Raw genomic sequence first — 12,569 nt, forward strand, 5'->3', positions numbered from 1 at the left:
ATAGTGCTCTCCACGCTCCTGTGAAGGTGCTGGGGAATACCCAGTGGGATTATTTACAGCAGGGAAAGCTTTCTGGCTCAGTGTCCTGTTTGAAGTTCTAAGTCCAAGAAGAATGAGGTCTGGTTGTACATCCTGAAGTTACCTTGTGAGTGTAACTTGTGTTACATGAAAGCTCTTAGCTCTTACAGTTCAGTCCTCCTTTTGCCCCAAACCTTTTCATTCCCAAATTATAGCAGCCCTTTCAGAGGTGTCAGCTCAAACTTAATCTGCTGTGCCCAAGTGTGATTTGCCATAATGTTTGAAAATAGATGCACCTCACAGGCTTGGCATGACAGCACATCTGTCTGCCACAGGGTATTGCTTTCATACTTATGACTTGAGAATTTTTACCAAAAAATCTGGTTACTAGTAAATACAGAACAGGGCAGGGGGTGAGATGGTCCAGCAATGAATCAAACTTCTAAGTAGGAAACTTGTTTGGAGGCATGTGGTGTCTGACTCTGAGGGTCCCAAACTGCTGTGTGAGCCCCTTGCTCTGTGCCCAGCAGAGGCAGGTCACAGGTTATCATTCAGACATGGACACTAGAAGAAGCTGACATACATGAAAGCAAGTGCACAGAGATACTACTCACTGATTTCACATTGGTCTCCTTCATAGCCTGAAGGACAAATGCATTTTCCCAGGTAGAAACACGTCCCTCCATTGAAACAGGTTGTTGTACAGTTTGCTGAAACAAATAAATGAGGAATGAACTAAGTCATTAATTTGAGCTAGGACTCACTTGGACTTAATGTTCTCTGATGTTCATCATAAATAAACATTGAGTAGGTTGTGAAAGCAGGATTAACCTCTTTTCATTCGGTTTACAAAGTAAGACTGAAGTTATTCCTATATGATGCTTCACATGGGAACACACACAAGGCAAGAATGAGACAAGTGAACAATACAGCAGTGAGCTCTCTGAGGACAGGCTGTGCTACATCTTTATCAACCCCCACGCATAAAGCTCATTGAAGGATTAAGACACTATTGTTACTGAAACTGCCAGCGTCTGATAAAAGGAGCATAGCCTAGGACTGGAAGCTGCTTCTACTAGAGAATACTTCACTGCAGTTCTTAAGTAATCCTTTGACAAAAAGAAACTTCTGTGAATTTTTCTGTGTGGTGACATAGATGCAAATGCTCTTACTTTCGGCTGCCAAATGACTTGCATTGTGTTAGTTGTGACTTTTCACCAAACAGCTGGAATTCACATTAATCCTTCAAGACATGGGGAGCATTTAATTAAAGAGCACATTTGAAGCATTTTCTAAATGTGGTTAAAGTCCATTCAAAGACTAGATACAAGACATGAGGACATTGACACCAACAGTTTGTGCAAAATAATTGGAAGGTTCCCACTATATTGCTGAAAAATCCTCTAGGACATTTTGCATTCAGTCTTTACTTCATACAGACCTGCAACAACAAATGCAGCACAACGTTCTGCTCTCCCATGAGCAGGTCAGTTATATTTCTGCAGGAATTTACTTGTTTTTTTTTCCCTATGTGGTAGCTTAGACTATTCCAAATTACTGTGCTGAACAACTGATTGTTGGTTTTTACCCTTCATGAGACCTGATGCAGCAACAAAAACTAAATAGCTTGCATATTTTTTCATGTGTCCAGATGCAGCACATTAATGTACTAAATAATTAGTAAAATTAATTTTACTACAGGAAACTAGAGCTCAAATAGAGGTATCTTGTTTTGTTTTGTTTTGTTTTTTCTCCCCCCCCCCCGAAATACAAGTGATTTTTGTGCTAAGATCCACAGTTTTCAGTGGGTCAACTGAAGTGATTATCCAAACTACCCTTCACAGAGCTGGGGTGTATGGATACCTGCCATTCCCTATATTCTTCCAGCAGCTGCCAGGCTGTGCTACAGCATCTATTTTAAAAATCACAGTATCTCTAAAACTTATTTACTTATTGCTTGCCTGACTTTCCAAAATGCACTCCTAGAGGGAAACTGCCACAGGTGAATGAAGAGGCTGCTGTTTGCAGAGCTCAGGGGTTTAGCCAGCATTTACCTTTGTCACAGTTGATGCCGTAGAACCCCGGGGGGCAGATGCAGAGGCCGGGTGTGATGCAGAGCCCGCCGTTCATGCAGCGAGGAACACACAGTGCTGAGGAGTGGCAAGGGCAGAAAAAGCATTGCTGGTGGGTTAGCAACTGGTATTTAAATACATGGCACATTGACTCCTTAAGCTGCTTTTCCTTTGGTTCATTGTTCTAAGTCACATTTGCAAAGTGCCTCTGGTAGGGGATTCAATCCATTATATCTTTGGTTTGTATCTGGCAACTTCTGTATAGTGCTGCTAAAAACTGTAGGCTAATTGAAGTTCAAATCTTATTCCATATGTAAGCAGAAATTGCCTCTTGTATAGTTTAATACCAGACAGGGAAAAGAGAAAAGTACCCACATACACCTACACACTCTGGATATTTAAAATTCCCCCAGACAAGTTCTCTCTATGACTGTATTCTGGTTCCTCTGCTGTGCAGGCAGGACTATCTCAGAGGGGTCAGTAACTCAGTGGGGTTCCCAGACAGGCTCTGCAATGAACCTTCTCTACTCCTGCATACCTGAGCAGAAGCATGGCTACCTAATTTTGGCTAGGAAAGCCTGCTGCACTGCTAAATTGTCTTGCTTGCTCCCAGCGAATCTTTTCTGGAGCCCCTGTGCTCTTCCAAGACCTCTCTGCCTTGTGGCCACCCAAAAGGCTCTTCAGGGAGACATGTTAGGGGGCAATGTTTCACTTTGTGGTTGCCCACAATTGGTACATGCAGCAAGGTTGGGTCCATGCTAGTGAGTTAAACAGCACCCAGGCATGGGGACAAAAGGCCTTGTGAAATCATCTTGTGAAATTGTTGGTGGCTCGGCTTTCTCCCAGCTGACCAGCAAATCCTCCTGGCCATGGTCTTGGGATGAGCAGTAACCATGGGCTCCCTCCCATTAGTGAGTTTGTAATGGGTATGTTGGAAGGTAAGAGTTTATTAAACATATGAATGCAAGCTGTGCCAGTTGATCTCCAGGCCAGAGACAGTCCTTGATCCTTTGTATTTAATATTTTTGATGCAGTCAGATTATCTGGGAGTGAATGATTATATTGGAGTAGGATGCCCATGGGGATGGGCATCTCCAGTCACCCTGGAGAGGGACTGCCATTGGGAAAAGGAAGGGAGGGATAGGAAGATCTAGTTTCCTTGCCAAGTCACACCAATTTCTCAGTTCTTAGCTCCTGGAAATGTTGGTTTGGGCTATTATGCATTCATGGAAGAAAAAGAGACTCTTCCCTTCCCATTTTTGTTTTCAGCCTGCTTGCAAATCTGATCTTATCTGCAAATAAACAAATGCAGAGCAACTAAAGCACTGTGCTTTGTTTCCCAGCTAGTCCTCATTAGCAGAAGAATTTTATTTAGTCTTCTTGCCAGATGGATTCCCTGTGATTAGGGATCACTTAACTGTTGCATCAGTTTTGTTAAAAGCAATTTGTGAAACAGAAGATATTTTTCATGGAAGCAATTCGTATTTCCACTAGACCATTGATGATAATAACAATTCTCTTACATGTTTGAACTCAAAATATACAAATATATTTTCAGATATATCTTCAGAACAGGCCGTTTTTAATTTTAGGAGTGCCTACAGTGCAGGAGATATGGTTTTCTTGAGATTGTGGTAAAGAAGACTGCTGAGATTTTTTTATTAAATTACCTTTCTCACAATGAGGCCCATAATATCCATCAGGACATTCACAGACATGTCTTTCATTGCAAACGCCTCCATTTCTGCATCCTCCTGGACATTCCGCTTCATAAAATACAACAACAATCTTAATTAAAATGTTATATACTTCAGCTGCCAACCAGACCACAGTAGGATCAATATAATTCTTTGACACAACAGTTAAAGTATTTGCTGGCAGACAAACACTGAAGAAATGGAAATTCAGCTAAGATTTCTTCAAGATAAATGAGTTTCTCTTTTAGTAGTCTACAAATAGATGTTCCATCACATGTTCCATAGGTGATGCACTTGTTGGTAGACTGCATTTTCACTGCTCTACTACTCCATAAGTGCACGAGCAATGTGGATACTCTGCTCAATCCAGTACTTTCTTTTCTGTGTGGAAATGAGCTGGCAACTTAGTGCAGAACTTGCATGGCTGGTTAGACCTACCCTTAGTGCGCAGGACCAGTTTCGATTTCTGCAGCCTGAAGGAGATGTCCCTGCAACTTGCATTTCATTAATTACCACATCTGTTACTACTGAGGTGACAATGATGAAATTTGTGTTCACATGAAAGAGTGAGCATCAAGGCTAAATGGAAGAAGGCCAGAAAGGAAGATGAAAGCACAACAGTTCTGTACCATCATCAGCTCTCCTTCTATCTCGATTATTGATCAAATACATGAAAGCATTTGGCAACACTGGCAAGATTATACAAGAATGAGAGACACTTCTGGGTGCCACCACCATCCTCGAAACACCATCAAACAAGAAGACAAACTAAATCAAGCCCGATGGAACACCATCAAAAAAGGGCTGCTGGGTAGAAAAGCAATTACTCAAAAACTTTCCCAGATCCCTCACAGAGAATAAAGCAGGCAGAAGAGACTGCCTATTCCCATTAGAAAAACTTAACATCAGTAGGGATCAGTGGTAGGTACAACCTCTTCATCTTGATGTTCTCTTGTGTGGCATTCCAAGTGAGAAAGTTCAAAATCTCTGAGGTAAAATTATATGCCTTAAAAGTAGTCATAGTAATCGTAGTAAAGGGTTTTTGTTCCTACTGTGTTCTCACACTGTATTCTAGGACTCTTTCTGGAAATGCTTCTCTCTTTGTACTCAAATGTAGAGCTGCTGTTCATTACCAAAAAAATTGCATGCTTAAATACATACCATTTCAAGCAGAAAAATAGGAAAACATATTTTTTCTTTGTGACCACCTCTTAGCCACAACAAATCCTCTCTTATCCACAAAATTGCTCCCTTGTTCTTCTCACTTCCTCTTCTGGGGCCTTTCTGTATGGCCAAGAATAACTGGAAACAGTGACTAGGGCCCTGACAGGAGCTCTTCCCCAGGCATAACAACTCTTGGAGGAGGGAAATTCACACCTACTCTAACACCAGCCACTAAAGACATTCTTATCATTTTCAGTATCTGTCCCAAAACACTGCTGTGTCCACCTTACTAAACTCAGGGCAGGAATGGGAGTTATTCCAGTACAGGCTGAGAGAGATGATGTGATGATGCATGTCTCTAGAGTTTGGAAAATCTTACTTGTGTCTCTCAGCTGGCTCCAGGAACAAAGGACTGGGACAATAATCAACCCCAGGTTTATTGAGATGTGCTTGTGATTGCATGTGATGCAATACTACTAATTGTTGGATATTACAACTTGTATAAAAATGGCAACAACAAATAATAAGACAGAAATGATAACTTGGATGAGTGCTACTACTAAACTGAGTTTGGAGCCCTTCCTCTTTAAGCCACTGTTTTCCAAAATACAGACTTGTAACTCTGCTGTCCCTATTAGAATACCTCAATGCTATTTCCAAAGTTTATTAAGTTCAGTATCTTCGAGCTGAACTGAAAATAAAAAGATAGGAAAACTTTTGTGTTTTATTTACACGAGACACACAACTTCATACATGAGATCTGATTGATTTTGTGTTCTTTAAGCCTCCATTTTCCTTCCTGTTTCTCTACCCACTTCTTCTCCCCCTCCTCCACTTTCCCTGGGCTAATTGGCAACAGCAAGGCTTCAAAGGAGACAAGCAGCTCTGCTATTTGGGTGTAGTGAGGTTTCAAAGAATAAACAGCTCTTGCTCCCACTGCTCACTCTTTGAAGCCACACTACAGCCAATTATCTCAGAGGAAATTGTGCAGAGAAGAAAATGTGGGATTGTGAACGAAGATTTAATGGGAGAAGAATAAAAATCTTGTTCTTTGTACATCAGCCCTGTCATGGGTTAATTTGATACAATTGTACATGGTATGGGACAATTATCTTATCTTAGACAATGATTTTTCAATTTCCATAGCCCCAGCTTTAAGTGATAATTATAGTTGTTTGTGATGTATCAAATTGATTCAGAAAGTCTTATTACACAGTGCTTATGGTTGATAGATCAGTTGATTGAACAAGTGCTCTCCTTTCCAAGCAAACACTGCAATAACTTCATGGTGCTCTTCTGTTAACATGTCCTCTGTGTGCTTACTGCTTGATCACTGGAAGTACTGAGCACCAACTTCCACCGTTTTACCTGTATCAAAAGCCAGGAGGTTGCACCTGAGCTACAGAGAAGGTAAAGCCAAGTTTTGCAGAAATTTTCTGATTTATGATTTTTGTATTCAGTTTGTATGTGCAAGTTTGAGATTTAGGGAACTAAAGACAAGTTGGAACTAAGGCACTGGCAGCATTAATTGATAGCAATAACACCACTATTGTTCCCAGAAGGTCAGTTCCCCAGGTGATGCGCCAGTTCTGGAAACGTTAACCTCAGCCTGCTTTCACGCAACTAGCTCTCCTCCAGGCACTTCAAATCGTTTGCTAACTGGGGCTTTTCATATGATACATCTCTGCCAATGTCCTTGATGTGATGTGCAGGGAACGGGAGGAGGGAGAAATGGCTCCAACCCAGGCTGCTAAGGGAGTTCAGTAAGAAAAGGCTCAGTAGACATGTAGTAAATGATCAGCAAATGCACACCGAGCCAGAAAGCCTGGAATGCACCATGATTGCTACACATTGTGTGACTGCTTTATTTCCATCCCCTCCAGCTCTTATCTTACATGAAACATGAGACAGTTAGGTGACCTGGTCTAACAGCATTCCAGAATGTTTTCTTCAGTGTTACCTTGCTGACAGGTTTTAAAGAAGATGGCATTTTGAGGAGTCTGGAGAATAATATTGCCTTCTGAATTCATTATGATCACATTCACTTCAAATGCAGCAACCCCATCTTGTTTTCCAAGGCAAGGAAATCCAACCTGAACAACTAAAAAAAGGATAATAATACCAATAATACTTATATTTACATGCACATATATATACATATACATACACAAGCATACTTTTAAATACTTAAAAAAAAAAAAAAAAAAAAAAAAATCGATGTATTTAAGCTTTGGAGGAATGCCAGCGATGAAAACTTGTAACACAGCGACGCACAGATCCCTTTATTCATGGGTGGCTCCAGGGTTAGAAGTACAACAGCACAAGAGAAGAGCTTGTGCTCCTTTGCTGAAATAGCCCCAAGAGTCTATAGCACAGACAGTGATCTTAACACAACCATACTTCTCTTGCAGATGAGGAAATAACTCATGTGGAGGTATCTAAGGATATATCAAAACAAGCTGAAGCCTACATTTAATTTTCTGAGTTGGACTGCTCACTTCTGAGTCTAAATTTTCTATGCTGTCATGTGACTTCTGTAAAAATGCATTTTGGGAAAAAAGCTACTTTAGATAAGTTTTTCTGGTTTGGATATTGCAATTAATACCTAAATAAGATACTGATCTAACCAAAACTTACTCCATAAAGTGATGAAAAAATGGTACACTTGATAAGTATGATCATGGGTGCAGTTTTTAAAGAGAAGAATTAGACACCTCACTCTGACAGAACTAGTTAAGCATAGTGACATTTGGACATTGACTTTCCAGGAAAAGTATTCAAACACTTTTGAAAAACAAAGACTTTAAGCAGCTAATTAAGGCCAGTAAATCTAGAGAATTTTAATGATGAAGTAAACCCAGTAACCTCAGAACTATGGAATTCTCTGCTGTGATTGTCACAAGAGATCTTAAATAATCTTCAGATGAAAAAATTTTATCTCTTTTCTTCAAAATTAGCTCTTCTTAGCTGCTTTATAAGTCAAATCCAGCTAACAGAAATTGTTTATTCCTTTCTTCTGAAGCTAGCCTGAAATTTCAGAATGAAATACAAAGCAAAAAGCCCTACATTTGGGTTGGTTTAGATTGCTTGTTATAAAAATTTTGCAAGCCATAATTTGGTCATTTTTGTTATTTGGTGCCTGGGTGAAACACAGAATATTTTATTGCTGAAACCCATTCTGCCTCTGGTAAGTCCTACAAACTGAAAGGTCCCTTACAATTCTCATTCTAAAGCAATTACACAGTCAAAGGGCTTTTGCACCAACCTTTGCAAAGACCAGAACCATGTAACCTTGTGGCAAGAAGGAAACTCTTACAGCTGATTATTTAAAAATACATTTTAAATGCTGCGAACTTCTTAAACTTACTACTTAAAGGTAGTAACCTTCTTATAGCATAAGTGCTTGATTGGGATGTATTTTACTTGAACAAATTGTAGTGGGGAAGAAGATGTGGCAGGTCGTTAATGACAGCACTATAGCTGTATCTAGATTTCATTGAATTGGTAGAAGCCCCTGAACTCCCCTGAGATCTGGCAGTGGTTTAAAAGCCTAGGGAGAAACCCAGCAATGCATTCCTAGAGTTCAAGACCACAGATCATAAACCTTTTATTCCAGCACTGCCCACTCTGGAAGAATCCAAATTTTTAGACTTACCATGTGTCTGAACAGCTAGGCACAAAGGTATGCAGTGAAGGACCCTCCTGTGAGCAAAAACCACCTGGATCCTTGCTGAACTCTGTGGTGGTTCTGAGTTGAAATAAAGCCCCTAAGCTCTTCTTGAATCTTTGCATTTTTATGCCTGTTTGAATAATGCTAAGTACCCACCAATAGCACTACAGTCAAACCAAAGCACAGAGGGAAGTCCCTTGCATCAAAAAACATGGCCATGAGCTCTCTTGGGCATGGTAGGGCAAACCTCAGCTCTGGTCCCTGCTTCTCAAATTCAGGATGCCGTTTACATTTGTCCATCACGGGCTAAAAGGAGAGGGAATCATAGATATGGACTTCTTTCTGTTAACCATCCTCCCACCACCAGGCCAGAAAACAGCCTCTCCTGCCCATACATGTTTCTGTATCCTCTGGAGCACTGTATTCAGGGCTGCAGAGCAGATGGCTCTAACAGGAACAAGGAAAGTTTAACTCATTTGAAAAGGAACCTAAGGAAACTTAGTGACTTAAATGTAATTACATGTTAAGTAATAATTAGAATGCTCTCCTAGGATGCAGAGGATGCAGGTTTAATGCCTTTTGTCTAGGAGGTCATGCCTTTTCTGTCTGCTCAGGAAACTGAGGTTCTTTGAATTGTCTTCAGTAGAAGCAGGCCGAGAGTAACTCCTGTATGTCTGCAAGCCCTTCAAGTTTGCAAGCAATTGCCTTACCCACTAGGCAAATATGCCAAGGCCAACAACAAAAAACACCTTTAGTTTCAGGTGGGACTGCTTAAGGGACATCTCTGAATGACCAATCTCAACAGAAGCAGGCATGAAAGGTGTGGAGAGGAGTGGGACCTCATACACAGCCCTGCAGCCCACTGTAACTCTCTACCAGCATGGCAGAGCGGAGATAGTGCTGCGCTCAGAGAAGACACTGATTTCTGCCACTGAGCTTGGAGATATTTTCAGCACCTTTGGATGCTCAGCACCTGTATTTTGATATCTCAATACCAGCAGTGGGCAGGGAGGGGAGGTCTCCTAAGCCTGACTTGTGGACTGTGGGGGCTGCATGAAATGCATGAAGTAGTGCTGTGCCAGCAACAGCAACCTGGCCACACCAGCCTGCACCAGCACTGCACTGCCTGGGTCAGAGAGGGACAGGAGGGGCCAACTCGGGTCACTTAGGGAGACAGCTCTTTCTCAGTCACAGGCCACTACACTGCCTCTGGGCACAGACCTATAGCTGTGTTTACCTCTCTGAGTGTGGCGTTCAAGATTTTAATCACTGCCACAAAAATGACTCACTTTGTTTTGAACTTGCCATCCTCAGATTGAACCACTGGACCTTCACAGGCTTTCCCTTGCAGTCAGAAATGAGCAGCCAGCTGCTTCTCGTTGGGCAGGTGTCCAAACTCCTCCCAAATGTCTTCTTTTGCACAAGCTGAGCAGTCTTAGCTCTTTAAGGTCCCATTGAAAAGCATCTTCTGCAGCCTTTTTAAGATCTTACTGTGTGTTTAGGTATAACAATATCCATGTTGTGAGCTCTGAATCAGGTACCAATTTCGGGACTTGGGAATGGGTTTTTGAATAAGTCTAAGGAACCTAAGTGATTTAAATCTCACTTAAATCCAAGGAGAATTTGGTACCTCATCTCAGGATATACTGAATTAGAGAAAGCTAAGGGAAGGACAAGGCTACACCCAATGAAGAGCAATTGAGTTGATTGTGACTCTTCAGTCTGGCAAAGAGAAAAAAAAAAACAAAACCCAAGGGATACATAATAGATTGTACAAAGTCATTGATAGGATGAACAGTATAGACTGACTACTGTCGCTACCAGTGCAAGGACTAATGCCCATCTGATGAAGCTGTTGCAGCCAGACTTGAAACAACATGAGGGGGATCTTCATGCAATGGATGCAGCGAACTCCTTGTCAAGGTGATTTGAGCTAACAGAACATGATATGGACTCAAGGAGAGCCTGGAGAAGCACTGGAAAGAGAGATCTACAACCCACCTGGACTTATAAAGTAGACAAATCACTTAAGACACAGGAAATCCTCCAAGCTGAAGGTCTGTCACGGGTTGGTACAGTTTTGTTTCTAGTTATGGAGAAATGTGGAATGTATTTCCTGGTCAGGACCTGGGAATTGCTTTAGAAAGGACAGGGACCTATCAGAAGATTAGCTGGAATACTGGCATCTGTTTTGACCACTTACGACTTCGGGACGTATCCGTATAAAAACCCTGATTTCTGGCAGGTGGGCCCTTTTCCCTTTTGTCAGAGAGAGAAAGGTAACATTGTACAGCAGCTGGGGGTTGGCCGGGCGACCGGGGCTGGTTTTACCCGGGCCCAGAGGAGCGGCCCTGGCCGGGCTGTGCCTCGGGCCCGTCTGCTGCCAGCACGGGGCCGGGCAGGCTCTGCCGGCCGGGCCCTGATACCAGCCACGGGCCTGGCTGGGCCGGGGCCCGCCCCGATTTACACTGAGGGGTGGGCAAAAAAGGCATTTATGATCCTGCCTGGTTTGGTTTTGTTTATTTGATTCCAGCCTGCCCGGGTCCTCTGACCACTGATGTTTCTGAGTGAGTTCTTCCCTCCCTCACCAGCATGGCCTTGAAAATCCAACACCATGAGCTGCAGTGAGAGAGAAAAAGACTCTGGGCAGATTTAACCCTTTCCAGGAAACATGAAGCTTCCAAGACCTAACCCTTCCCTGAGAGAGAAAAGAAAGGGACAGAGTGAACATAGTCACAAGTCAGTGGAGCAAGAGTGAAAGGACTGTTGGGACAGAGGGTTGAGGAGTTTGTCATTCCATCCTTATTGAGCCATGGAAATGAACTGTAGATTATCCCTTTAAATCATGGGAAAGATATGCATTTGGGGAGATGATTGTTTAGATTTATGTGTGGATTTGAGCAAAGGTGTTTGTGATGGACTAAGTGATATTAATCCCATAAGATGCTTGAACAGAGATAGAGATGAGAAGCTCTCTGCACCGGTGAAGAAGTGAGAAGATACCTCTGTGCCTTGAGATGAAGAATCCTTTTCCTTTAGAGTTATTCATCTTTAAAAGGTGACACCCCAATATGCAAAAGTCTAAGACCCATGGCCCATAAGCAGCTTGGGAAACTGCTAATGGGAGGGGTCACAAAGGCAGGTTTCCCTGGGCAGCTGTTTTTGTGACAGTTAAAAAAACCACAAGAGAACTGTTCTAGGTTGTCAGTGGGATTCATGATTCTGAGACTCTTCTCCTAAAGATTGGTTAAAGACTATTTCAAGTTGTGAAACCTACTGAAAATTACAGGTTTTGTCTCTTTATGTTGTTTGGTAGGAAAGTTAACAGTTTGTAGGGGGAGGGAAGAGTGTTTTTGGAGTTTCATTCTGTTTTGGTTTTGGTTTTGCTCCAACTTTCTTTTTTCCATCCTTTTAGCGTGTATTAATAAAACTATTTGTTCATTTTTAAGCTTGAGCCTGCTTTGCTTTTCTCCTAATCTCTCTCCCACAGAAAAAGAATAAGCACTAAGACCACTACACAAAATTTGGCAAATGTGAAACCACTACAAGGTCATAAAAGCTGAGAGGGTAAACAGAAGTTTTACATATGTTTGTCCTCCTTTTGCACTTCCACAGGTTTTCTTACGGCCATTGTTAGCTATGGGGCAAATACAGGCTAGAGAGTCCTTACAACACTAAAGCCATTCATATGCCTTATTTGGAGACAAATATCCTCAAAGAAGTTTCAAGAGTCCACTGATTTTTATAAAACCACTGGGTTCAATTACTTCTGAATAAGATATCTGTCAATCATGCTTGTTTCCCACACTCATGTTTACTCTTTCCCCCTTTATGTCTCCTTAATTGTCTTTAAGGGCAATTAACTGTCTTTGGGCAAAAAGACTTCCAAAAAATACCAACTGTTGATTTGATACTAAATACAAGCTTGTGGTTGAATTTCTTCTGATA

General features: G+C 41.7%; 1 protein-coding gene across 1 annotated transcript in view; it reads right to left on the minus strand.

The window, feature by feature from the left end:
- Window positions 1-12,569, minus strand: part of WIF1 (WNT inhibitory factor 1) — a 39,489-nt gene that overhangs the window by 7,140 nt on the left and 19,780 nt on the right. The window contains exons 4-7 of the mRNA XM_040062426.2: window positions 6,912-7,052; window positions 3,761-3,856; window positions 2,073-2,168; window positions 633-728 (exon numbers count right to left, since the gene is read on the minus strand). Coding sequence (XP_039918360.1) covers window positions 633-728; window positions 2,073-2,168; window positions 3,761-3,856; window positions 6,912-7,052 — 429 coding nt within the window. The remainder of the gene's footprint in view (window positions 1-632; window positions 729-2,072; window positions 2,169-3,760; window positions 3,857-6,911; window positions 7,053-12,569) is intronic.

The sequence above is a fragment of the Hirundo rustica genome, chromosome 4, assembly GCF_015227805.2.
Source record: "Hirundo rustica isolate bHirRus1 chromosome 4, bHirRus1.pri.v3, whole genome shotgun sequence".
In the NCBI taxonomy this organism is placed as follows: domain Eukaryota; kingdom Metazoa; phylum Chordata; class Aves; order Passeriformes; family Hirundinidae; genus Hirundo; species Hirundo rustica.